At 41.6% G+C, this 27,912-nt stretch overlaps 1 protein-coding gene across 2 annotated transcripts in view; it reads left to right on the plus strand.

Moving 5' to 3' along the window:
• The window catches only part of ubr2 (ubiquitin protein ligase E3 component n-recognin 2), a 141,660-nt gene that overhangs the window by 88,943 nt on the left and 24,805 nt on the right, over positions 1-27,912 (plus strand). For both annotated transcript variants that reach the window (XM_078557131.1, XM_078557132.1), the window contains exons 18-32: positions 807-872; positions 1,429-1,551; positions 1,741-1,804; positions 2,139-2,263; positions 2,974-3,026; positions 3,118-3,220; positions 4,231-4,279; positions 5,264-5,418; positions 8,014-8,116; positions 8,818-8,927; positions 13,704-13,784; positions 20,459-20,640; positions 24,782-24,981; positions 25,436-25,529; positions 26,686-26,847. In XM_078557131.1, coding sequence (XP_078413257.1) covers positions 807-872; positions 1,429-1,551; positions 1,741-1,804; positions 2,139-2,263; positions 2,974-3,026; positions 3,118-3,220; positions 4,231-4,279; positions 5,264-5,418; positions 8,014-8,116; positions 8,818-8,927; positions 13,704-13,784; positions 20,459-20,640; positions 24,782-24,981; positions 25,436-25,529; positions 26,686-26,847 — 1,670 coding nt within the window. The remainder of the gene's footprint in view (positions 1-806; positions 873-1,428; positions 1,552-1,740; positions 1,805-2,138; positions 2,264-2,973; positions 3,027-3,117; positions 3,221-4,230; positions 4,280-5,263; positions 5,419-8,013; positions 8,117-8,817; positions 8,928-13,703; positions 13,785-20,458; positions 20,641-24,781; positions 24,982-25,435; positions 25,530-26,685; positions 26,848-27,912) is intronic.

The raw sequence follows: 27,912 nt of genomic DNA on the forward strand, positions 1-27,912 counted from the left end.
TAGGTCACCCCTTAACCTCCCCTGTTCTAAGGAAAAAGCCCTAGCCTATCCAATCTTTCCTCAATCTTTCAAGCCCTGGCAACATTCTTGTAAATCTCCTCTGCACTCTTCAGAGCATTTATGTCCTTCCTGTAATGTGGCAACCAGAACTGTACACAAAATTCCAGCTGTGGCCTAACCAGCGTTTTATACAGTTCCATCATTACATCCCTGCTTTTGTATTGAGTACCTCACCCGTTAAAGGAAAGAATTCCATATGCTTTCCTGACCACCTTGTCCACCTGTCCAGCCACCTTCAAGGACCTGTGGACATGCACTCCAAGCTCTCTCACTTCCTCAGCCCCTCTTAATAACTTCCCGTTTATTGAGTATTCCCTTGCTTTGTTTGCCCTCCCCAAATGCATTACCTCACATTTTTCCAGATTGAATTCCATTTGCCACTTCTCCACCCACTCAAGCAAAACATTGACATCATTCTAGAGTTGACAGCTATCCTCTTCACTATCTTCTACACAGCCAACTTTTGTGTCTTCTGCAAATTTCCCAGTCATGCTGCCCACATTTAAGTCTAAATCATTAATATATGCAACAAACGACCAACACTGAATATGACAATGGTGACTGACTTCTACAATGCAATGAAAGATTTTGATTACTTTATAGATATGAACATGAAAAAGAAATAATGTATTTCCTAAATAAAGAACCAAATCTGTTTGATTTTGGTGCAGATATGGAAATGTTGCCTTAGCCATCAAACCAGAAAACTGTCAAATATTTTATTTTTTCTTTGCTCTCTCCTCTAGATCTATTATTACCACAATGTGAAATGCAGAGTTGAAATGTATGATAAAGACTTAATAATGCTCCAGGTAAGAAACTTCATCCTAGCTAAAATATACACAAAGATGAAAGGATTGAAGTTTCAAACAGTTATGCTTTGAGATTAAATGTTTGATTTTGTATAGTTGCTTGGAAAGAATTTAGGTTTCCTGTGTAGCTTGAAATGGAATGTACTTGTTTTAAATGTAATTCATGACTTTGTAGTTGGTGGCACTAATTTTTTGAATTACTGGGATGGTTTGTACCAACTAGCAATGTTAAACCACTGGTGGCCAAATAATCTGATCACGCCTCTACTTCAAATGCAAAGATAGACCCTGTTTATTGCGCTGCTGCCAGATACATCTTCCCAAACCATTTCTGTGCCTAATATACCTAACCCCGGGCAGCGGTGTCACTTTTTCATCTCCAGTATAATTTGTTGACCGCAGTCAGAATGCAACATTAGTTCCTATTTATTCTATGGTACTGTTACATATTAATGCATTTGATTTACACTGCACATGGATAACTGAAGTTTGAGAACAATATGAAGGGATGTTATAAAAGTATCAAAAATGCTACGGTGCATTTTGTATTTTTCAGGCGGGAGCTTCAATGATGGATCCAAACCATTTTCTCATGATTATGCTTTGTCGATTTGAGTTGTACCACATATTTAATAGCCCTGACTATGGCAAGAGGTTTAATTCTGAACACACCAACAAGGTGAAGTAGGAAACGGTTGTTTTCCAAATGAATTATGTCATCAATGTATTTCTTTTTGTCTTATATATTTGTTCAAAATGTAAAAGTAGGAATAAGACTGTTTGACTAAGGAATTTGCAATGTTACAGTGGAAGTTTATAGATGAGGCTATTAATTGTTCTGTATTCTCTATAAACTTTACATCTCCAGGATGTTCTACAGCAAAACAATACTCTAATAGAGGAAATGCTTCACCTGATCATGATGGTAGTTGGTAAGACACAGACTTTTTTAAATCACTGTTGTAAATCTTTTCTCAAATTTGGCATTGCTTCTTACTCTGTTCAATCAGCCTGACACCACTAATGATAGAAGGGATAATCTGAAGATGATCACAGGCTGCACCTGCATATCTTCTATTAGATGAGATTTGTGGAGGTTGAGCAGATTGCTTATATGTTTACTTTGTTGGGGAATAGAATCTGGTGTGAAATAGCTAAAAAGGGTTTTGGTGGACAAAAAATTAGTTTAACACCTAGCATTGAAGTATGTGTTTCTCATTACAATTTTGGCCATTTCAACTTGTATTGTTTTACCTTTGGGCTCAGGAGAGAGATATACTGCTGGAGTGGGTCATGTATCTGCTGAAGATGAACTCAAACGTGAAATTGTTCATCAGCTATGTATAAGACCAATGGCACACAGTGAGCTGGTTAAAGCATTGCCTGAAGATGTGAGTATAATGTTTGCACAGTGGTAGGTAATATTGACAATATGAGCATTAATGCGATCTAACATTCTTGCTTCTTTTTGGAATAACATTGAGAAGAGTGAAAAAGGAGTACTGTTATCTTGCTGCTTAACAATGGCACAAGCACCATCTCATGAACAACTCTTGTCTTAGGCTTTTGATTTTTTTTTTCTACCAATTTTCCTTCCAAAGTCTTCCCATTTGCCTCCTTTACACTATGGCATAAAATTCTGCATATTCAACTGTAGAGGCAACAGCAAATCAGCAACATCCAGTTGTTAACTGGTATTCCACAAATAAACATATTTAGCATGGCCATTGTATATCACTGGGGAATGGGAGCCCAGGTCTGTTGCCCCTGTTCTGATGCTGACGTCACTGATACCAGGTGTTTCATCCTACCACTATCTTGCCATCATGCCACACCATTTGTTTTATAGGCTATCCATTGAGCATATAGAATCATAGCATTTAGCATAGAAATCTTTCCAAAATATGTAGATAACCAAAGGTAACAGAATTTGAGGCATGGACTTGGTCTATTTTTATGGTATCAAGTGAAGCTTTGCAGATTAAGATACTAAATATTTAAAACATGTTTGCCTATTACCCTTGTTTGTTTTTATTTATTCTCTGATGGAGTGATCAGATCTACAAATGGTACATATCCTGCTGATTCTTTTTCCCCTTAGGAGAACAAAGAGACTGGAATGGAAAAGGTTATTGAATCTGTAGCTTCTTTCAAGTAAGTATGGAACTTAATGTGAAATACTGCATTAGTTGCATAGACCTTACATGTCTGCTAGCATGTTAATTCCTTTATTTTTCTATCACAGGAAACCAGGTTTAACAGGAAGAGGGCTTTATGAACTAAAGCCTGAATGCATCAAGGAATTTAATGTTTTCTTCTACCATTATTCTAGGGCTGATCAATCGAAGGTAAACTATAGTTAAACAAAAATTAAGTTTAGACATAGAGTATGCATGCATCTATACTTGACTATTATGTACTAATTGATGGTATTAAGTTGTGTAAGCTAAGTATTGTCTTAAATGTTGAATCCAAAGCAGGAATATGAAGCGGGGAAAATACAAGAAACACCAAAACCTTTAGTTCTCAGCACAAGATATTCCCCTCTTCTAACTCATGCACCCTGTGCACCTCTCAGACTCGAAGAATGTTTTTTTTCTGCCATTAACTTAATTACCTTTGTAATTTAATTTTTTATCAAGTGTCTCTTCCTCTGAAAATGCAGTATTTTTGGTTATCGTCGGTGACAAGATGCAGCTGGTCAGTTATAAACACGCATCGTTTCAGATCTTGGATATCAGCGGCTGAAACAAAGTTCTGCTTCTCAAATGTCTCAGGAAGTAAAAGGATATAAATCTGCAGTGCCCCCTTTGAAACTGTTTGCTGACATTTCCTGTCAGTTATTTTTGCTGACTTTTTATCTAGCAAACTCTGGGGACCAAGAGGAAATAGGCATAAATTTTAAAATGTGTAGTGTCAGAAGAAAAGTTGGCAAGAGTTGCTTAACATAAATAATGTATTTTCCTTTTATGTCCTTGCGCCTCGCTGCCCATCCCATCATGATGTGCTTCCTACACTCTTGCCCTTCCAACCCTGTCTAGTTATCCCATCGCTTTCTAATCTGTGTGACTTGAATAATGAACTTGTTGACTTCTTATGTGTAGTGCCATGACAGTTTGATTAAGATTCCTGAATTTGTCCCTCAAAGCTACTCGTGAGATTCCTTATCAAACAAATTCTTGAAATCCATATGCATTACATTTACTGCATTTCTTTTATTCAAGTTTTCAAATTTTATTTTAAGTTATCAGGACGTATTTTGTGAGGCTTCAAAAAGTTTATTGAACTATATTCTTTTTTGCTAACCAAAGTAATAACTAAAAATCACTTCATCTTAATGTGTTTTAATTTTATTCAGGCTGAAGAAGCCCAAAGAAAGTTAAGGAAGCAGAATGGAGAAGACACTGGTATGTTAGAGGTTCTTCATTTTTTGTCCCATTTTGAAGCTAATGTTATTTTATTTCATTTCTAATTCAGAGGTGGTCTCCTCTCATATCATTGTCGACTCAGAGGTTAATCTGGCTCCATGAGCCTTTTATTTTTGTTTTTCTTTGGTTGTGCCTTGCTTTAATTCAATACCTTCTATATTGGACAATTCAGAATTGTTAAGATGTCAAATTAGATGCACTACCAACTTGAGTATTCCACATTCTTTACAATGGATCCGATTAGAATTAAGAGAGATATATATTGGCATATTTAGTTTGTTTTCAGATTAATTTATCATTTTGCAAGTTATGCAGCTAAACTGCAGTTTGAGTTGCAGTCATAACCTACAGGGCATAACGATTTTCAGTAATGTGTACAGACATTTACTTGCACAGCATTATTATTCACTTCAGTCAAGACAGTGAAGTAATTTTGATAAATGCTTTCTGGCTATGATATTGTCAATTAGAAGGAAAGATGGAGAATAAGCTGTTTATCCTACAGTTGTATGAACTGGGATAGTCAATACAACACAGATTTGCTGAATAGTGCCTTCAGACATTGATGTTCCCATGGCTTTGTGCAGTGTTGAGTGTGGTTGCTCAGTTAGATCATCGTTTTGTTTATTTGGAAGTCTGGACACAGTTTAAAAAAAACACTCCATTCACATTCCTATTTGATTAAAGAAGTGGAGCTTGCTGAGGAATTATTTATGTTCTAAATCCTTGTGATCCTTTGTTCAGGATTCAGTGGGTGTGTTCCTTCTGTTCAAACCGAGAAACACACTGGCCCCTGATAGCCTCCGATTCAGCCGAGAACCTTTGTCAATATGGATGCTGAGATTGTGAATCATGTTCGAAGATGGATAATTAAATTTGAATACTTTTATATGTTAAACACAGACAGTAGAAATTTGAGTCATTATGTAGTGATGATATTCATGAAATTATTCTTTGTTTTAGCTCTTCCACCCCCTGTCCTTCCACATTTTTGCCCACTGTTTGCCAGCCTGGTAAACATCCTTCAGTCAGATGTTTATGTGTATATCTTGAGAACAGTGTTGCAGTGGGTTGTGGAACCAAATGGACATGCCTGGACTGAGAGTATGTTACAAAGGGTAAGCTTTGCCATTTTTTTTACATTCTGCAGTCAAACATGTTCACTGTTTAGAATTTATCTTGTGATCTCTTTAACACAGCTGAAAATAAGCTCTTAGATAGTTTGGCCTTTCTGTTTTGAGGTTACAAAATGGAGGGAAATCATTTGCGTTTCTACTTCTCTACTTAAATGGTTAGTCTTCCAGCATTAAAACATCAGGTAAAGTGTTGGAGTCGATACAGTTACACAGCTAAAAGAGCTGAACAATGTGATCGGAATAGAGGGAAGAGTCAGGAACTTTTCCAAAAACATAGTCACCATAAAGAAAATTGGCTTTAGAAAGATTTTTATGTTAATTACTTTGACTTTTGCACTTTCTTCTCATCTGTTGGAGTTTGTTACCCTCTCATCCAAATTGGAAGCCCCTTTTAACCTGCTGCCCCTGATATTTAGCATCGTTATCATTAAATATTAGAACTATAAGATCATAGGCATCATCTTTTTTTCTTGGCATCTTAACTTTTCAAGGGTGCAGTTGCCTGCCAGTTTAACATTGATGCGAAGTTATTTTCACTTGGTACCATTAGAAAATTATTGAAATTTTTCAGACTTCGATTAATAGAAAAGGCAGGTAAATGGAGTTGAATGAGCCATAATGAAACAAGTTTGAGGGGCTGATTAGCCTGCTTTTGTTCCTAGGTTTCTCCTGATACTTCAGTGTCATGTACATGCTAATACTAATTTAAATTTAGTATTAAAATCCCAGTTTAAGAATATCACTTTATATGTAAGCTGGTGAATCTTTTGTTAGGAATAGGCTGTAAAGGTGGAGTCAGGGCCCAATTTGAATCCAAAGCAAGTTGGGCTGAAATTAGTTGGAAAAGTTGTACTTGGTGTTCCTGTTACCTCTAAAACCTATTTAGTGGAGTCCCAGTTTTTGGTGAAGATGTTTGGTGTGTGTCCCATTTCACCCACACATGCTTAAATTGTGTTTGGAATTGGGGTTAGCCTGTTTAATACATGGACTGTTGTTGCATGTTCATGTAGTGAGAGTTCTGAGGGACTAAGTCAGCAGAACACTGTCAAAGTCAGGTGACATGGATGATTTCACAGAAAAGAACCAACCGAATTGGATTGGGGGCATAATCTTACAACTCGAACTAGGCCAGCCGAGAGTCAAGTTATATTTTGTGAATGAGAGTGAAGAAATATTTTGCACAAAGTAATGGAAATCTGCAGTGCTGTCTCAAAAAAAAAAGCTGTGGATGGTGAGTTATTGAAATTTTTAAGACTTGGATTTTTAGAAAAGGCAGGTAAATGGAGTTGAGTGAGCCATAATGGAACAAATTTCAGGAACTGGTTAGCCTGTGTCTGTTCCTACATTTCCTAATACTTCTGTGTCCTGCTGATACTACTATAAATTTGCTACGAAAATTCCCGTTTAAGAATAACACTTTGTACCTGGTGAATCTTTTGTTAGGAATAGGCTTCTGGGATGTACTTCGATGTCAAGTCACCAGTTGTTTGTATAAAAATAATCTGTAGGATTGTTTGATATAATGACATTAGGAAAGCTTCATAAGTTTATCTTTGTTCACTTACCGTTAGATAAATTCACAGATCAGTTCATTCACATGAAATTATATCAATGCCAGCAGCTACAAGCTGTTGGGAAGTGGCCTGAGCGCATTGCTTTCTTCTTTCCTTTTAGAAAAGTGTTAGATTTTGCTTGGTGCCTTCTATGAATTCACCACTGAGATTGAGAAACCTGTGGAGAGTCATGTGCATGGGACTAATCTTACCAATTTGACAAAGGCAAAATACTGCGGAAATCTGAAACAAAAGCAAAAAATGCTGAAAAACACAGCACGTCTGACAGCATCTGTGGAGAGAAAGACACAGTTAACGTTTCGAGTCTATATGACTCTTCAGAGCTAAAGGGAAGTAGAAATGTGGTGAAATATATACTGTTAAGCTGGATAGAAAGCCAGCGATAGGTGGAGGCAAAGGAGAGATTGCGAAAGATGTCATAAACCAAAGGTCAAAGGGTTGTTGCTAAGATAAAGGCAAAATACTGTGGATGCTGGAAACTAGCCTCGTCAATCTTTTTTCCTACCACCGTCCCCTCCCCCCACCCCACTCCCACTATGGCCATCTGTCACTTTCCACTGTGCTTACCCTGGTTCTGCCATTATCACATTCTGCTTTCCACTCTTTGCCACCATTAGCACCCACTTTAGCCAGTACCACCACTATTGACAACCCTTTGACCTTTTGTTTATGACACCTTTTGCAATCTCTCCTTTGCCCCCACCTATCGCTGGGCTTCTATCCAGTTTAACAGCATATATTTCACTACATTTCTACTTCCCTTTAGCCCTGAAGAAGAGTCATACAGACTCAAGACGTTAGCTCTGTCTTTCTCTCCGCAGATGCTGTCAGACCTGCTGAGTTTTTCAACATTTTTTGTTTTTGTTACCAATTTGGCATATTGATCCTTTACGTCTTGGCACTGAATACTGTTTCTTTCATAAATGTTCAAGTCTGATTATTTTAGTTTATATAGACCTGTGTAAAGATGGGTTTTCATTATATCATCATCCTGTTCATCTAGGTTTTGCACTTGATCGGAATGGCTTTACAAGAGGAGAAACAGCAAATAGAAAGTGCAAGTGCAGACAGTGATTTTACTTTTAACTTCACATCAAAAATTTCACGTATGTATTAGTTTTGTCAAAAATTCTGTAGATTGGTAAATAAAGAAATGCAGAAACGAGGCAGGTGTCATTCATTCGCTTTGAGCTGTCGTTCAAGATTTTTTCTCTTCCCCAGATTCTCATCTCTCCACTTCCTGCTTTCGAAAATGAATACAGTTTCTTGTTCAATCTGGCTGCTGAATCAGTATTTGCTTTTGTAAGCTGATCAGTCTTCGGATGTAACTGTTATTCTTTTGCTTCATTTTATATTGCAGCATCTTCAATTAATAATCGTGTTCTGATTTGCTTTTACATGGTATTTCTGTGGATTTGCCTTTATCAATTGAAAAGCTTGGATTAAATTCTTTCCAACTTGTGATCAGAATATATTTTCCTCCTCAGTGTCCATTTCAGTTGGGACCTTAAAAGTCCTGATTCCCACCGCCCCCGTTGATTTTTTTCTATTTTTCTATTGCTTTTCAAGAACATGAGCTATTTGTAGTCTGCAAAAGCTAGAAAAGAGTTCATCTAGCCTCGATTTGAGGAATGTTTCTTAAGTGGCAGGCATCTTTTTCTTGTCAGCACCTAAGAACTAATCTGCAAATTTTATTATCAGAATAATTTAATAATTTAATTAAAATGTACTTCATCAGGTGAAGTTATGCAAATTCTTGTGTTATTTGCATATTGACATTGTAATTTACATTGGAACCATTTGACAGGTCCTGGCGAGGCTCCAGAAAACACGCCTAGTATTTTGGCAATGCTAGAAACCTTGCAAAATTCTCCCCATTTGGAGGTTTATAAGGACATGATCAAATGGATACTTAAGGTATGTAGCAGCGGTGCTAATCAGTTAAATTTATTTTCTGCAGTTGGCCTTATTCAATGTTATTAGAATACAGACATGCACAGAAGTAGATATGTCTTGGAGGAGTCAGGTTGGGGGAGGCAGTGACATAGTGGTATTGTCACTGGACTAGTAATCCAGAGACCCAGGGTAATGCTCTGGGGACCCGGGTTCAAACCCACCACCCGGTTGGTGGAATTTGAATTTAATAAAAACCTGGAATTAAAAGTCTCGTGGTGACCATGAAACCATTGTTGATTGTCATAAAAATCCATCTGATTCACTAATGTCCTTAAAGGAAGGAAATCTGCTGTCCTTACCATGGTCTGGCCAAATGTGACTCCAGACCCACAGCAATGTAAGTGCCCTCTGAAATGGCCTAGCAAGCCACTCAGTTGTATTAAACTGCAAAAAGGTCTATAAGGAATGACACTGGACAGACCACTTGGCATCGACTTAGGCAACAACATCAAACTCAGCCCTGTCGACCCTGCAAAGTCCTCCTTACTAACATCTGGGGGCTTGTTCCAGAATTGGGAGAGCTGTCTCACCGACTAGTCAAGCAACAGCCTGACATAGTCATACTCTCAGAATCATACCTTCCAGATAATGTCCCAGACACCACCATCACCATCCCTGGATTTGTCCTGTCCCACTGGCAGAATAGACCAGTGGGGTGGCACATTGGTATACAGTCAGGAGGGTGTTGCCCTGGAAGTTCTCAACATTGATTCCGGTCATTGACCAGAAACTGAACTGGGCAAGCCAAATAAATACTGTGGCTCCAGGAGCAGGCCAGAAGGTAGGAATCCTACGGCGAGTAATTCGCCTCTCGACTCTCCAAAGCCTATCCACCATCTGCAAGACAGAAGTCAGGTGTGTGATGGAAAACTCTCCACTTACCTGGATGAGTACAGCTCCAGCAACACTCAAGAAGCTCGACATCACCCAGGACAAGGCAGTCCGCTTGATTGGCACCCCATTCACAAAAAAAGTTAATTCCCTCCACCACCAACACACAGTGGCAGCAGTGTGTACCATCTTCAAGGTGCAATGCGGCAACTCACCAAGGCTGCTTAGACATACGACCACTTGAAGGACTAGGGCTGCAGATGCATGGGAACACCACCACCTGTAATTCCCCTCCAAGCCGTTCACCGTCCTGACTTGGAAATATATTGCTGTTTCTTCACTGTCACTGGCTCAAAGTCCTGGAACTCCCTCCTGAACAGCACTGTGGATGTACCTGCACTACATGGACTGCAGCACTTCAAGAAGGCAGCTCACTTCCACCTTAATGGCAATTAGGAATGGACAATAAATGCTAGCCTAGCTAGTGACACCACATCCCATGAATGAATTGTTATGACACAGTTGGTTAAGGCTGAGTTGTTTAAATCCCAGAGGGAAACTTGAACAACTGTCATAACCTATATTTTCAATTGGTATGTTCGAGATACAGCTCTGAATTCAGGAATAAAACCAACAAGCCTCAAGAGGTTTTTTATATAAAACTAAACATTTATTAATTTAACAACAAATTAAACACATACACATGTCTACAAATTACTACCATAATAACTATTAAACAAATCCCCAAATTAACCAATCCCAGGTAAATCTTCAAGGCAGCAATAACCCATAGACTTTAAGCAGACACCAAGCAAAGCACATTTGACCGTACAAATTCAAAATGCGGTTCCTCGCAATTTGGCCCCTTTGCAGACACAGTTGTCGTCTTACAGGCTGGTTAGAGCTTAAATGCCCCTGACTTATACACACAAACTCCTTTCTGTTTATACCTAGCTTCCCCTTTGAATGTAAATTTTCCACTCTATTACTACATCTTTTTTAATTTTACCTCTCCTAACAATCCTTTCATTCCACCAATTTTATTAGTGATTGCTTGGTGTCTCCCAGCTAGGTGCAAGATTTTACCCATTCTTTTGAATGGTTTATTTAAAAAATGCAAATACTTTTAACTTAAGTTTATCTGATTAACATCTCAAAACTACTATACATCAAAGCACCCAGACTAGCTGGCTTTAATCCAATTAAGCCACGCAGACACACACAGACCCTACTACAAGCCCAAATAATTTCCAATAATATTATAGACATTAATGTCTCTCCAATACAGAATAAAAAAAAGTAAGCATTGACCCTTATTGACTCGTATTCCTAATTTGCAATCCCCTCTCTTCCTGCTTCTGTCGCTATCTTTTTGAGTGTGCGTGAAATTGTATTTTCTTTTTCTTTCATTCATTTGTGATTGATAGTGCTGCTGGCAAGGCCAACATTTATTATCCACCCTCAATTGCAACTTCTATTACGTAGCCATAGACTGTAGTTATGTACCTCATCTGCACCAGTAAGAGACTTTAGTCAAGCACAAACTAATGCAAAATTGGCAACGTAATGTCAGAGATGGGTCCATATCTGACTGGAATGCCATTAAGCCAAGAAATGTGAGAAAATTTGCTGGTGTAGTCTTGCATTGCTTGGGCTTCATAATATGTGAGTATAACACCAGTATATGGGTGTAACATCAGACAAATATGAAGTTGTATTTCAAGTAAAGCTGCCAGTGTGTGAACCAGCGGGCAGTCATGTTTGGTGTTTCGATTCAGTTCAGATTCAGCGCAGAATAATTGCATGAAAGTTTGTTCTGTTTCCTGGCTGGAAGGGTCTGGCACCAAGTGATTTTGTAAAATCTCATTCCAGTTCCTAGTCTGATGGGCCCCAGAATAAACTGTTTCAGGATAGCTGGTGTGAGGAAATTAGAAAAAAAAATGTTACTCTCCTCGGCTTGGTGTATGCATTGTTGGAACAGACTTAAAAATAACTTCAATCTGTTCTGGCTGTGCACTGTTGCTTCACACTTTATCTGGATTGCTTGATGCTTTTGTTGTTTACAGCAGCAATTTTGAGGAAAATTCATCACTTGCAGCTTCCCCTTTTTGTTATGCATGATTCAGATGGACATATATTGCCAATTATCCATTGTTGCTACTTGCTACTGCTATGGGGTCACCATCAGCACAAGGACTGTAGCGAAAACTCACCATCACCTTCTCAGAGTAATTGTGGGCTGGGCAATAAATGCAGCTTTTCCCAAACCCTGAGAACAAATGAAAGGAAAACTTGGTACTTTTGATGGGAAGATTCCTTGAGCACTAAACTCTGCCACCTTTGATTAGTGGGTTGTGAAACTTTAGAATTCTCTACCCCGAGGGCTATGAATGCTCCTAAACCCCAGGGAAGGCCCGAGTCTGGCCAGTGAAGTGCCTGATGGGCTTCTCGAAGGGAAGCAATGTGGGGCTCCCGCCAGTTCTCCGGTAGGTGAGTGGGACCCTGTCGCAAACGTGAAATTCCATTCTTTGTGTAAGGCAGAGTTCAAAGTTTAGAAATATATTAATAGTAAAACTTCTAATTGATTCTTTTTATTGATTTTGGCAATTTGCAATTCCTGAGTAGCAGTGATTTCTGTGGCTGTTATATAAACTAAGGAATTTGTGCGTTAAATGAAGTAAACACCTGCAAATTGTAGTATGTTTCCCACCTAATGTATTCAAAGATGTCTTGCAAACTTTTGGAAAAAGATGCCCTATTTTGTTATGATATTAGTCCAAGTCTTATCAAGTCCCATATAAAAATGGAATAACTCAGCAGGTCTGGCAGCATCTGTGGAGAGAGAAATGGAATTAATGTCTTGAGTCCAATGTGAGTTCCGAAGAAGGAAAACATTAACAGATGTTGCCAGACCTGCTGAGTTTTTTCCAGCACTTTCTGTTATTATTTCAGATTTCCAGCATCTGCAATATTTATAAAAATGGAATAGCATTTTTAAAAAAAAATGTTTATGACCCATTGGAAGAGAAAATCTTGATTACTTACATCACCGAATCAGAAAGTAATTATCAAATGTGCCGTACACACTGCTCTTCGCTGATGGTGTGTCACCTTTGTACAAAGATGAAATGTGTATTCTGAGTGATATAACGAATTGTAACAATATTTTAATTTTTGATGCACTCTGGAATTGATGCATGGACCAACAGTAAAAATTGGTACTAAATTAGAATATTTTACACACACCATAAATCAAAGTAAGAGAATAGCAGTTGGGATTTTCTGCTGCAACAGTGGCCGAAGGTATTGTAAGGCACCGAGCTTTGTTGTATCTGGAGTCACTTGGTGCTAACTAAAGTAGGGGGAAAATGTATTACTTTCATTAGACACCTTTAGTTCAAAAAGTTCAAAAACTCTCAATGCAGAGCCAAAACTAAGTAAGAATTATACATGCCCAAGTTTCCTTTTGTAACATACTTTTTTTCTTCAGCTGCTTATTTTGGTATCTGCTCCCCCTCACCTAACTACACTTAATGTACCAATTTCACTGGCCAACTCATGACATTGGTATGAAAAAATGAGATTTAATTCTGAAAGGGTATTTTGAAAAACTAATTTCATTAATTTTTAACCAAAATAAGTGACCCGTCCCTAAATATAAACACCAATGTTCTTTATCTGTGATTGCATAATTTTATGAAACCTGGAAGACAAGAATTTATGAAAATGTGTATTCTGGGTGATGTAACGAATTGCAACAATATTTTAATTTTTGGTGCACTCTAGAATTGATGCATGGACCAACAGTAAAAATTGTTATTAAATTTATGAAATGAAATGTAACACTGATAAAATCGATTGTTCATTTATATTCAACTCTTAAAAGACTGATTTTTTGTTTTCAAGCTTTTTGGAGCTGTTAAAAAGCTGAGAGAACGGAGTAATTCGGCCCCTATTGTAGAAACAGAAGGCCATGGCGTGGAGGAGGTAAGATAATAGAATGAATGCAAGATCATTTAAAACATTTTCTGTTCCTGAAAGAGAGAGCATGGTTTCATATAGCTATATATTTAAATTTTAAGATGGCTACTAGATGTTTTTCAAAATGTGTGCTGAAGTACAAAAATATTGTAGTACTTCAAAACGATTTCATAAAAATATTTGCGATTAAAGGTGGTCCAAGACACTATTTGTAATGTATTTTATGAATAATGGGTGGAATTTTCCAAGCCCATTGGCGGGCGTGATAGGTGGCGTGTGCGGAAAAAATGGCGGGACCCACTTCACGACAGCGTGAAGGTAGGTCGCGATCTTCTGCTCAGCCTGCCGACAGTGGGCTGCATTACCTGCCATTGGTTGGCGGGGAGCTAATTGTAATACATTAGCATATATTTAAAAGGCCATCCCGCCAGACTCTTGGAACCCCACTGTATTGTCCGTCCACGTTGGTGGGAAAGCACGCTGATGTGTTTCACAACACGCAGGCGATGTGCACTTGGTGGCCTTCACTTTGGGGGAACTGAGCTGAGTGAGCAGCAGCGTTCTCCACAGCTCGCCCGTTGTTTACAGGCCTCAGGGGCGGCGGGGGAAACTGATGCCTGGCCCCACAGGCAACTGCTGAGGGGTGGGGAGTGTCTGGGGGCAAGTTCTGGCCAGCCGTGGAAGTGACTGCTGAGGTGAGAGGTTCTCTTGCTGTAAGTGCTAGCCAGCCTCGGAGGCGGCTGCTGAGAGGCGGGGAGGGGGGGTGTCAGGTGCTGCCCTGTTGCTACATCCCACGCACAGGCAATCAAGGTGGGGGGCAGGGTAAGTGAGGGGAGTAGCCATGCCTTAGGGACACCTGTATAAACTGACCATGCCTCTACAACTAAGACAAATCAGGCGCAGCCACAGTGATATGATTGCGGTCAGGCTCCTAGCCCGCCTGCCTGCCCATGCAAGCAACACAGAAGCACCAAAGGGCCGCCAAGCACTCCAAAACTTACCCGCCCTGCCACCCCCCACACCCCCAGCACAGACTTAGAGTCCGCCACCACTTTATTAGACTGCAGAGCAATTAGACTGCAGATGTTGTACAATCTCCTCGCCAACACTGGCCATGCAGCAGTTACTGCTGGAAGCGCTCACAGCCCTTTGTAGTCTCAACATCCTGGTTTGGACCAGTGTCCCCTATGTCGCAGTTTGACGGGGCAGCCATGCAGCGCACTCAGCTCTGGCCATCGGGAATGACCAGCACTCTCCGGACAGCGTTAAGGGGCGGTCACATGGGGCCAGGAAAGGTGCTAAGCACAGCCATGATAATCACGTTTCTCTCTCTCTCTCTCTCATCCTGCACGTTAGGATCATGGATCCTGGTAACCTAGCTATATGCTTGATGGCCTACAGAGACCGGAAGATTGAGGAGAGAGCGACTGAGGCACCTGGCTATGCAAAGGCAGGAGCAGCAACCTCATGAAGAAGGGGCAGCAGGGGCACCTGCACATGCTGCCCAGGAGCGACAGTGAGCCGTGGCTAGTCAGTGCATAGCAACACTCAGGGTCTATCGATGCCGCCTGCCACTCCTACAGATGACTGAGAACCAGTGTCGCCAACGACTGTGCATGTCTAGAGACCTGGTGGCTCACATCTGCCACTTACTGCAGGACTTGGCACCAAGGGGACATGGAGGGCATTCACTGCCAGTGGCTGTGAAAGTGAGCACGGTGCTCAATTTCTATGCCAGTGGCTCCTTTCAGGGCTCCACAGGTGATCCCTGTGCGATTACACAATCTGCCACCCACAAATGCATCCATGAGGTCACAGATGCCGCCATCTCCATGGCACACAAGCTTGTTCATTTCACCTGGGACCAGGACAGCCAGGATGCAAGGGCCATTGGATTTGCCCTGACCTCGGAATTCCCACAGGTACAGGGTGCAATTGATTGCACTTGTGGCACTCAAATCTCCATCGCTACACTCAGTGGACTGCATCGACCGCAAGGGCTTCCACTCACTGAATGTGCAGCTGGTATGCGACCACCAGAAATGCATCCTGCAGATATGCACCCGGTTTCCAGGGAATGTGCATGATGCCTATATCCTGAGTCGCTCGCAGTTCCCTGTAGTCTTCCAGGGTCCACAGAAGTTGCAGGGTTGGCTCCTTGGATAAGGACTACCCACAGAGGCCGTGGCTGATGATACCCCAAGCGGCGGCCTCAGACTGCAACAGAGCTGTGCTTTAATGAGGCTCATGCAGCAGCTCCCAACTTGGTGGAGCAGACCATCGGGATGCTGAAGATGCGGTTCCAGTGCCTGAGCCAGTCTGGTGGAGCCCTGCAATACAGTTCACAGAGGGTGTCACGCATCATCGTCGTCTACTGCGCCCTTTGCAACCTGGCGCTGCAATGGGGTGAGGAGCTGGCTGAGGAGGAGTTGGAGGAGCTGCACGTAGTCTCCAATGAGGAGGACGCTGACAGGGATGAGGGTGAGGGGGTCCTCGGTGGTGATGACGATGGGGATAGGCTCTTGTACTGACTAGAAGTGGCAGGTGCACTCGGGAGGCCCTCATATCTGCCAGATTTGTGGAGGATGATGACGACATACAGTGAGGTGTCCCCGTAGATCCTCACATCGCAGTTGTGAACGTTTGACTCCAGTCTGGCTTATGGCAGCATCAATACCCTCTGTGAGAATGCTTCTGTCATGGAGATGCAGTGGGAGGCCCTAATAGTCGCTCAATCACAGGAGGATGACGACACATGCAGTGAGGACACTCCATAGATCTTCACATAGCCTCTGAGAATGTCTGACTCCTGTCTGCCTGAGGGCATCTCACTTGCGCTCCATGGTCATGGCCATCTCCGAGACGCGGCCATGTAACTTTAGATGCATCTGATGCTGTGTCCGCCTTCAGCATCTCAGTCCCTGAGGAGCTTGTGCATAGCATCACTGGTCGCAGATGTTGGTGTGATGGGGGCCAGCCCCACCTTAAAAGTGCTGAGAGCACACACAAAGTATGAGAGAACTCTGTGGCGCCTGCCCACTACATTCTGGCAGCAATGACCAGCACTGCTGAGGTGCAGGCATCAGTAATGTTTCCAGGGAGTGTGAGGCTGGACCATCACTGTGGTTTGAAGCCGCACAGGGAAGAGGCCCTGGACTGAGACACCTGCCTTTTATCTTATGCAGAAAGGTTTCACATCTGAGTGACAAGAACACTGCTCATCAGAACAAGGAACCATAGACAGGGAGACATGCTTAGTAGTTTATTGACAACAGTGAACAGTATGTACAAGTGATCAACACCAATGGCCAGGCCGTGCAACTACTTTTACCTAACTTTGCTAACTCTGTTGCTACGTCTTGGTGCTCCCTGGACATCTACAACAGAGGTGGAGGCAGCCTGCTGACTGTGATGTCCTGTCTGCGATGACTTTGGTCGGCATCCTCTAGAGGCTTGGAGGGCCCCGCCCTGCTTTCAGGGTCCTGCTGTGTGGCAGTGGCACTCTCCGTGGTCTGTGGAGCTGAGCTGCGGAGGTCATAGGAAGAGGGCAGTCAGATGGGTTGGTCACTCCGAGTCACCTAGGTGGATGGCCCCGGAGTGTGCACCTGCTGATCCTCCTCCTTATGGGTGCCTGAGGATTAACTCACTCCATGAGCGGAAGGGGTAGCTGGAGTGAGATCGAGCTGCCCAGCACCCCTCTCGCGCACACACTGTTGGAGACCAACTATGGCATCAGCGATGGAGTTCAGCACACACAGCAGTGCAGGAGTGACGTCCGGGACCAAGGTCTCCATGGTGGCCACCATCCTGCCAGTGTTGACCTCGGTGCATTGCAATGCCGGTGCTATCACCTCAGCCTGAAGATGGCTGAACTCCTCCATTGTGCCTTGCCATCTGAGGAGTACAGCGGACGTCCCTTCCTGATGTTCCCTAGCGTGCCTTTGTGCAAATTGCTCTCCAGCAATTGTGACATGACCCAGGCCAGAGGCTCGTCATCTGACTCAGACTCGGCAATGTCCTGGCCTCCAGCAATCCTCCAAGTGCCGGGGACCTGGGAAGTCCCTGCCTCTGCCTGCTGTGGATCAGAAAGTATGATGTGCTCACCAGATTGTGATTCCGAGGCTACTCTAAAGCTTAGGTTCCACCAAGGTCTGTGTCTCCGCACTGGTGGAGGGTGTGGGTGAGCGCTGTGATTGGACTTCAGGGAGGGTGCCTTCAGATTCCTCTTCAGGTTTCTTTGGGGCTTGATTGGAGGCCCTGGGTCATGGACTCTCTCGGCTGTTTGGCAGATGTGCCTGTGAAAGCATGGGGAGGTAATTAGTGCATGGCAATGGCCTGTGAAAGGGGACACATCACTTATAGCATGGTTGTCTGATGGATGTTGCACTACTGGATCCTCACTTGGTAGAGCAGTGCCAATCTCACCATCAGCACAGGACCGGTCCTGGTCATCGCTGGCCAGCTGGATGGCTTTGTTTTCGAATTCTGTCAGAACTTTGATTCCCTCCACCTGTCTGCGACCTTTCTCTCCTGTCATGAGCCAGTTTGTCCTACGTGGATAGAGATGGGGAGAGTGTATCAGGATTCCTGGCGGGCCAGATGATAAGTATGCCTGGCCTGTGTGGGTGGTGAATGGTCCCATGGACAGGATGAGGACAATGATGGTGTGTGTGAAAGAGTGAATGGTGATGTCGCTTGCAATGGCAGCGAGTGAGGGCCCTGTGGATGTGTGATGGGTTTGCGAGTGAGAGTTGGGAGTAATGAAAAGATGGAGATCATTCATCCTTTTGCCGCACTGGGTGGCTGTCTTCCTTTGCAGTGCATTCATGATGACCATCGCTACCATCTCCTCCCTAGCTGGGTTGGTGACATTGTTACCCATCCTGCGACCAGAGCGGGGTGTAGAGCACATCTCGGCGGGCGTCCACGGCATCCAGCAGTTGCTCAAGGGACCCAATGTTGAAGCAGGGAGCTGCAGTCTTTTTGCCTTTGCTGGCCATGTCTCCCAGGCAGTGGTGGTGAGCTGGTGGCGATGAGTGAACAAAGAAAAGTACAGTACAGGAACAGGCCCTTCGGCTCTCCAAGCCTGCGCCGATCACATTGCCCGTCAACTAAAACATTTTGCACTTCCGGGGTCCGTATCCCTCTATTCCCATCCTATTCATGTATTTGTCAAGCTGCCTCTTAAACACCACTATCGTACCTGCTTCCACCACCACCTCTGACGGCGAATTCTAGACACTCACTACCCTCTGCGTAAAAAACTTGCCCCACACATCTTTATAGTTTTCTCCTCTCACCTTAAATCTATGTCCCCTAGTAATTAACCCTTCCACCCTGGGAAAAAGCTTCTGACTATCTACTCTGTCCATGCCACTCATAATTTTGTAAACTTCTATCAAGTCGCCCCTCAATCTCCGTCGCTCTAGTGAGAACAATCCGAGCTTCTCCAACCTCTCCTCATAGCTAATAACCTCCAGACCAGGCAGCATCCTAGTAAACCTCCTCTGCACCCTCTCCAACGCCTCCATATCCTTCTGGTAATGTGGCGACCAGAATTGCATGCAATATTCCAAGTGTGGCCTAAGCAAGGTTCTGTACAGAGCTGCAGCATGACTTCCCAGCTTTTATACTCAATACGCCTGCCAATGAAGGCAAGCATGCCATATGCTGGCGGCTGCCTTTTAAAGGTGGCAGCCAGCGTGATGCAACAACGGGGTGGTGGCAAGTGGGTGAATGAGAGCCCGCCCGCCTCGGAAACGACATGTTTCGCGGGAGTGAATATATAATGAGGTGGGCTGGGGAAGACATGCCATGAAAAACCGCCATTTTCATTGGCAATTGGACTCCATTTTACCCGCCTGCTACTGCACTTAGTGCAATTCTGGGAAAATTCTGCCCAATGCGATCTACTTTAAATTTAACCTACAAGTTATGTTTTTCCCTCAAATATTAAATTAAGGTTTTTAATTTTTGTTTTAAATGATTTTTTTTCTCTCCTTCTCTGCTCTTCTACTCTGCTGAAGGCGTTGGCTCCTTCTTGTAGGGGGTTTCTACCATTGACAACCATTACTGTCCCACTTAAATATCCGTTTATTTGCGTGTGTGCTTTGATTGTGCGTGGCATTATTGAGGCACACCTCATAGCTACATAATTGCCAACAGAGCAGTATTCATCGGATAGCAGTCAGGAGCCGGACCCCTGACGTTTTCTCCTCAGTAACCCGAGACTGTGTAGCCAATGGTAACATCCTACTACTGACATCAGTTAATTGAGCAAAAACCATAAGTGAGTTTGAGATCACTTATTCTTGTCTAACCTATTCCTCAATAAGTTGGCTGAACCCATTGAAGGTAGAGTGATTTAAAGTATTAATTGATAAAATTGCTTGAAAGTTTATTTGAATTTGTAATATTGTATAATTGCTTTTAAATTGGTTAAAATTGTAATTTGTGCACTTAATAATGCAAACAGTGAAAGCATACTGAATTAATTGGCTTGAAAATAACGAGCTGCTTTACTATCTAACCGGGCCATTTAAAAAATATTCGAAGTATGTTTAACGTGCTTGCTGTAAGCCTTTATTTCTTCCCCCCACCCATTTTCTTTGGAGACTTAAATAATTAAATTATAGAGCATATTTTGTATTAAGTCGTAATGTTAACTATCCTTTTTGTAGTGCCTACGAGATAAAGATAAAGCAGATCGGAAGCGGAAAGCTGAAATTGCCCGGCTGCGAAGAGAGAAGATATTGGCCCAGATGTCTGAAATGCAGAGGCATTTTATAGATGAAAATAGGGAGTTATTTCAGCAGACATTAGAAGAACTAGAAGCATCATCTTCTACAGCACCTGACAACAGGTAAAACGAAAAGATCCTCAGTATGTATAGCTGTTATACATCAGGCATACACCTATTATTCGATAAATCTTAGTAAATTTGAAAGGAAAACTGTATTTTTGCCTATATTCTGTCACATTGCATTTTATGACATATCGTTATCACCCTAATTGAGAGCTCCAAATCTCAAATGTTACATTAGGCAAATTGAGATAAGAAAAGAGGTAAGGAAAATAAGAAATAAAACCAGAAAATGCTGGAAAAACTCAGCAGGTCTTTGGAGAGAGAAACAGAGTCCTCGGTTCTGAAGAATTTGTATTGCATTTGAAGAATTCGTATTGGATTCGAAGCGTTAACTCTTTCTCTTTCTACAGATGCTGTCAGGCCTGCTGAGTTTTTCCAGCATTTTCTGTTTTTATTTCAAAATTTTAGCACCTGCTGTATTTTGCTTTTAAGGAAAATAAAATGCTGTTACTTTGGGGAACTCTTGTGCATCTCCACCTGGCATTTTCGGAGTACTACTATCTGTGGGTCAACTGCCTGCTATCCTCAGTGAGCAGTGTAGTTTGAAACCAAGAATTGTTGGAATATAAGTGATTGAATGTCATTCTGAAATATAGCTTTTCTTAATTTGTCCAACTTTCACTTGCAGCTGTAGCATGTTATTATACTGAAGCAAATAATACATACTGAATTGTCTGTTTAAGCCAGTGCCATACATGAGCCAAGTTAATTTTCCTTGGTGGAAAAGTTATTCATCCAGTATAACATTGTTCCTTTTCTTCTGATGTCAGTGTACTCAGAAACACTTTCCTGTCTTCCAGTTCACAATGACATTTCTGCAGCTCAACATTCACCTTTGCCCTTGTTCCATGAAACCATTCCACACTCTCAGCCTGGTGGGCTCCCAGTGTCGTCCTCATTTTGCTCCCTGATGTCCAAGAGATGGAGATTTAGAGGTTTATGGAGGAAAGCTGATTTATGAATTCATCACCAGAGCTGATGTAAAGCACTGTCGGATGCTACTCTTCTCTCTCCAAACTGTTCACTGTTCCATAATTATACTGAAAATCAAAGGGAACCCTGAGCTTTGTTCCTCCATGACAGCTATCTTTTTAAGCCCCTCTCCCCTGCTGCCTCCACTCGAGACCATCAGCAAATGTGAGAAGCTCATGGACTTCTTTGTCACTAACATTGAGGCCATCCATTCAGCTGCCTCTGTTGTTTCTTTTGTTTCCCTTAGCCAAGCATCCCTTAGGTTTCTCCTGCCCTAGCTCACTTTTCTCTAGCCTATCTTCTGTCTCACAACATCATGTCTCTAAAAAAATCGTACCCATGCGATTCACCTCCTACCCCCTTGACCCGATTCCTGTTAAGCTGCTGGACACCTAACTTCCCCTCCTGGCCCCCATATTACCTGATATTGTTAGTGGTTCACCTGCTCTGATACTGTCAATCTTCTCATCAAATCTGTCATCGTCACAGCCCCTCCAAAAAAATTATCCACCCTAGCCCCTCTGCCTTTGCAAATTGCCTAGCTGCAATCTCCCTTTCTCTCCAAACTCCTTGAGCATCTTGACATGTCCCAGATCTGTGCCCATCTTTCTGGCAATTCCCCATTTAAACACCTCCAATCAGATTTACACTACTAACACTCTACTAAAACGGCCCTGATCAAATTAGTAAATGACATCCTATATGACTGTAACTGTGGTAAAGTATTCCTCCTTGTTCTTCTCAACTTGGCTGCAGCCTATGACAGGATTGATATGGCACCATCCTCTTCCAACGTCTCTCCTCCGTTGTCCAGCAGGGACTGCTGTTTCTTGCCTGGTTCTAACTTGATATCTGGCTAAAAGTACATTAAATGTCCAAATAGTATTTCAAATACTATGTTTTATGCTGGGATCACCGATGTACCATCTCTAGAATATAATTCGTCATAATTGAATAGGATTGGTTGAATTTGTAGTTATTGTATATTAGGAACAAATTAAATTTATCTTTTTGGATACCCCTTTCTCGCTTATGACGTTTTGTGTACCCTAAAATCAACTTGCAACAAAATCACTCAGTGGACACTTGCATATTTGATATACCCATCACTTTGATGAGAGATGGTGTTGAAAGCCAAGGATGTGCATAGAAGAAAATGGTGGTTCTACAGTCTACAGCTTATGGAAAAGAAAAGTAAAACACGATCACAGAAGAATTTGCTATCATTTCTCACTCAAAAATGATTAGCATATCCAAACCTAAGTGTTGGAACAGAGACCTACAATTGAAATGGTGTCCAGCATTCCACCCACCTGAGTTGGATAGGTCATACTGAATTCCTAATGGCTAATATCATTGGCTGCCTCCTAGCAACAAAGGTAGTTGATGTCCCAATAATGGGGCATTCAAGACTTCAAGGCACAAAGAAATAAATGGGTATCTGAAATAAAAACATCGAAGTACTAGACAGAATGCGAGTCGTAGGACACTTACTGCTGGCATATGCTGTCCGATGATTTTGTGCTTTTCTGGAGAGGTATATGCAAGTGGAAAGGTACCATAGAATTATTTGCTTTGTATTTAAATAGCAGTGAAAAGCTTGTCCCATCATCATTGGGTAATTCAAACCAGTGTTTCAACTTGTGTAACAGTTTCCTATGCGTTATGATGTGATCAAGAACTCCTCTTCAGTTCTGATGAAGAGTCATACGTACTCGAAACGTTAACTCTGTCTTCTTCTCCACAGATGCTGTCAGACCTGCTGAGTTTTTCCAGCTATTTTTGTTTTTGTTTCAGATTTCCAGCATCCACAGTACTTTGCTTTTAACTTCACTGTGGCCTGGTTGAAGTATGTGGGAATAATGAATACAGAAGAGCATTTAATAGACAACCCATCCTCATGAAATGTTTGGCCTAGGTAGCAAGAATCTACCTTTTTTACCACCCAATCCTACATCAAAACTATAGTCGTATGATATAGATATGTTCAATAATTTTCATGTTAAGTATCTCATCGGTTTCCATAAGTGCTATGTGATAACTTTCAGTGCAATGCCTGAGTTGCAGTTGGACTTCAGGGCACTAGTGATATGTTTGATGCTTAATCTTGTTATTCCACAGACCATCAGCAGCTGCTGGTCCAATATGACCATCAGCCAATATAACAATGGGTTGAACATCAGGCAAAGGAGATCAGCTGTTGATGTATCTAACCTTGAACATCTCTTACAGTGCTTAAGTGAGTTGCTTAGTGGATCTGCTGAAGTGAATTTTGTGGTATATTTAACGCCTGATGGATGACCAGTTGATCAATGAGGTGTGACTCTGAGACTGGCAAGTCAAGTCAGCATATGTGATGGCACAGGAGAACAATGAAAACAATTTCCCAGTGATCAAGCTGGTAATAACTAAAGTAGCACAGGACAGCTGAAAGACCTTGCCACGTAGCAGGATGAAGTCTAATGGCAGTGTATTTCATGAATTACAACCATTGTTGACCAGAAGGCTTGTGTTGACTAACAAATCCTTGAGAAAAATAAATGGAAAATGTGCATCAAACTTTTTCTCATTTCTTGACTGTTTGGCCCTTGGGTATTTTGATGTTTGTGTTTGTCAAGTGTCAGTCACAGGTTCTCTGCATATCAGGTGCTTTTAGGTGTAATCCAGCAATGATGACTGGATCACTGGAGCAACTCTCTTTCGAGTTGGATGATTTGAGCAGGGGCTGCTCTGCTATCTCTGAGTTAAGTCCTCAAGTGATCTTGGAGGCCTCAATTGCAGCTTTGCCAGGATGTGAATTTTTAGAAGCCTGATTCCAGACAGAAGATGGCTTCCTTGACCACCTGAAGGTATTAAAGTCAAGACCAATCTCAAGCACTTTGCCTGATGATATATTCAATGTGCTTGAACAAGAGATAAAAAATTGTTCTTAAGTTTTAAATGGATGTATCTAATTTTCAAGTTACCTCAAAAAAAGTACATTTATATCACACCTTTCACAACCTCAATGGCCCAAAGCGCCTCATAGGCAATTGAGTACTCTTTGAAGTGTAGTCACTGTTGTAATATAGTACAATTGCTTTACCTAGATGATTACTCCTCATCAATATGAGTATGCTACATAGTGTGATAATGTGTTGCTAATTTTGTCTTGCTTTATCTCCAGGCCTGTAATTCCTGATGCAGCATTGATTGCTTTAGGTCCCAGACAAACAAGAGTTTTTGAGAAGAAGCAAGTTGTTATGTGTATTTTGTGCCAGGAGGAACAGGAGATTAGAATGAACAACAAAGCAATGGTCTTGGCATCATTTGTTCAAAGGTCAACAGTCTTGTCCAAAAACAGAACACGAACCATTCAGGATCCAGGTGACTTTTCATGTTGGTGTTTATGATATTGGTCATTTTCATTGTAGGAAATAAATGCTAAGTAAATTAATTAAATTGCAGTATGCAATTGCTGTGAAGTTGGACTTCAGTAATTTTCTTTTATATTTTTCCTCACTTGATAAGGCTGGAAGAATTGACAGATTTTAATTCTGTTGGCCCATGAAAAAAAAATATATATATACACCAAACCACTAATCATGCTGATCTGCAAATGCATATTTTAGTACTATAGCATAATATGGTAAGTGGCATAATATTGCCTGTTGCCTAAAGGGAATACAAACATGTATTCTCCTGTTATACAAACAGGTGAAATTGAGCAACAATGTTTAGAAATCATGTGTACTGGAAAATATTCTTTCTCAACTTTGAATTGAATAAATGTTTAAATAGTTTTTTTTTTACTCAGTATGGCTTCTCTTCTCCTCATCAGAAAACTATGACCCATTGTTCATGCAACCAGATTTGGCCTGTGGCACCCATATAGGTAGCTGTGGACATATCATGCACGCCCACTGTTGGCAGAGGTTAGTACCAAATATTAATAACAAATATAGGTCCCTTTACCAGTGTATAAGCTGCTAATATTGTCTGTTCTAATTACCTTTCTGTAAAGATTTGGAAACAAATGACAAGATATGAGCAGTCAGCTGCCACACTCAATTCTTTAATTGGCAATTACTTATTGTGCTTTTTTATAAGTATTATTCTTGGGAAGCTAGGTAAACTAATCGATTGCAACTATAAAACTATTGTCGGAACAAACCGCACATAACCAGCTGTTGCCGTATAATCGCGCAACAATGGACAATAAGATTTAGCATGCTTTGCCCTCTTACTTTGACTTACTCGGAGTTTCTTGAGCAATTATAAACCATATTATTATGGTCATAAAATGGTTACAGCACAAAAGGAGGCCATTTGGTCTATCAAGAGCAATTCATCTAGTGCCACTCAAGAACACAAGAATTTGGAGCAGGAGTAGGCCATTCGGCCCCTGAATCCTGCTCTGCCAGTCAATAAGATCATGGCTGATCTGACTGTGGCCTCAACTCCACTTTCCTATCTACCTCCATAACCCTTGATTCCCTTGTTGGTCAAAAATTTATCTAACTCAGCCCTGAATATATTTAATGACCCAACCTCTGCTGCTCTCTGGAGAAGAGAATTCTACAGACTAACAAACCCTGAGAGAAAAAAATTCTCCTCATCTCAGTATTAGGTTGGAGTCCCCTAATTTTTAAACTGTGTCCCTTAGTTCCAGACCCACCAGTCAGGGGCACAGATGTTCAACTATGTTGTTCCTAATCAGTAATGGTGTTTAAATATGCAGAGCCTAATGCAGAATATATGGACATATTTAGTAGCATCCTGCTGCAGTGGCATGTTTCTGCCCTTGCATGTACCATGTAGGCTTTCAGCTGCAAAAGTAAGGACAGTTTGCTAATTTTCAACAGTTCTATCAGATGTTATCCTGACATTCTCTCAAAATTATGGACCTGTGGAACTTACAGTACTGAAAATTTATTTTTCATACAAGCTGTTCTCAAAATGTTCATGTTCAGAGCTCAAATTCAAGAGATCACCTAATTTCTCTCAAACTATATGCAGAGTGTGAGACATGAACTGTTTGTATTTGTATGAAGAATTGTCAGATTACATATTGTTCTTCTTACCTGCCAGTTACTTTGATGCAGTTCAAGCAAAAGAGCAGCGGAGGCAGCAAAGATTAAGGGTGCACACAAGCTATGATGTGGAGAATGGAGAATTTCTTTGTCCGCTGTGTGAATGTTTAAGCAACACTGTTATTCCTTTACTTCCTTCACCTAGGAGCCCACTGAACAGGTTAGATTATTGAATTATCAATAGCCTCCTCCAATCGTATATTCCTGATACAGCTAGTGTTAGCACTTGATCAAACTTTCTTAATTTCCTGTCTTCACTATTCAAACTGCAATTAATTTGCCTGCTTTTGCTCCACCTGTTATCTCCCACATTTCCCCTATACAAAAGCCACAGCACTACACTAGGATCATCCTGAAGTGCAAAAATTACTCGCGAGTCCTTTTCTATAGTAGCAACTATTTCCTTAAACTTCACTGCTCAACCCTGCTCACGTTGCCTCTCACCTCTCACTGTTCTTTGTTTCTTTGTCGCCAATGTACTGATTTCCCAATCAAATTTCGTTGCTTTTCCTTGTTCCCCTTGTTCACCAAAGCTTCTCACACACTGAACTCCAACTCTTTTTCTCTAGTTTCTCTACCGTCAGTCCTTCATGCTCCTCTCAGACATGCAACCTACCCCCTCCACCCGTGAACCCAATCCCATCAGCCTCCTGACCACTCACTTCCTCTCCTGGTCCCTAGATGGCAGGCAGTGTATGGTTTCACCAGGCACTATCCTCCTGTCTTTCAAATTTGCCATAGTCCCTCGCCTTCTAAGCCATTACCTAACTTTGCATGCTTGGTTTTCCAGCCAGCGCACCATCTCCAATACCTCTTTACTTTCCAGAGCACTCAGATGTGTTGCCTTCCAAATCTGTGGCCATCTGCCCTGCAATTTCATTTAAATCCCTCCAATTACCGGCCTGCTGCTCCCACAGCATCAAAACAGCTATAACCTATGTCACAAATGTCATTTTCCATGGTGCAGGGACTGAATGCTCAATTGGAGAAACTTTTATTTCATTGATGACTTAACTAAGATTTCCTGTCTAGGGTTAAGGTGGCCGAGGGAAGTAGAGATGTGGAGCTGAGTCTCAAAAATATACATATAGAAAATATCAAGGATGGATTGTTGAGGATACCCAAGGTGAACCTGCTGAGCAAGTGGAAAAATCACTTGAAATATTGCTGGCTATGTTGAGACAAATTGGAATGGAACCGTAGAGCAGGACATTTGCATTGTCAG

The sequence above is a fragment of the Cetorhinus maximus genome, chromosome 14, assembly GCF_964194155.1.
Source record: "Cetorhinus maximus chromosome 14, sCetMax3.hap1.1, whole genome shotgun sequence".
NCBI lineage: Eukaryota > Metazoa > Chordata > Chondrichthyes > Lamniformes > Cetorhinidae > Cetorhinus > Cetorhinus maximus.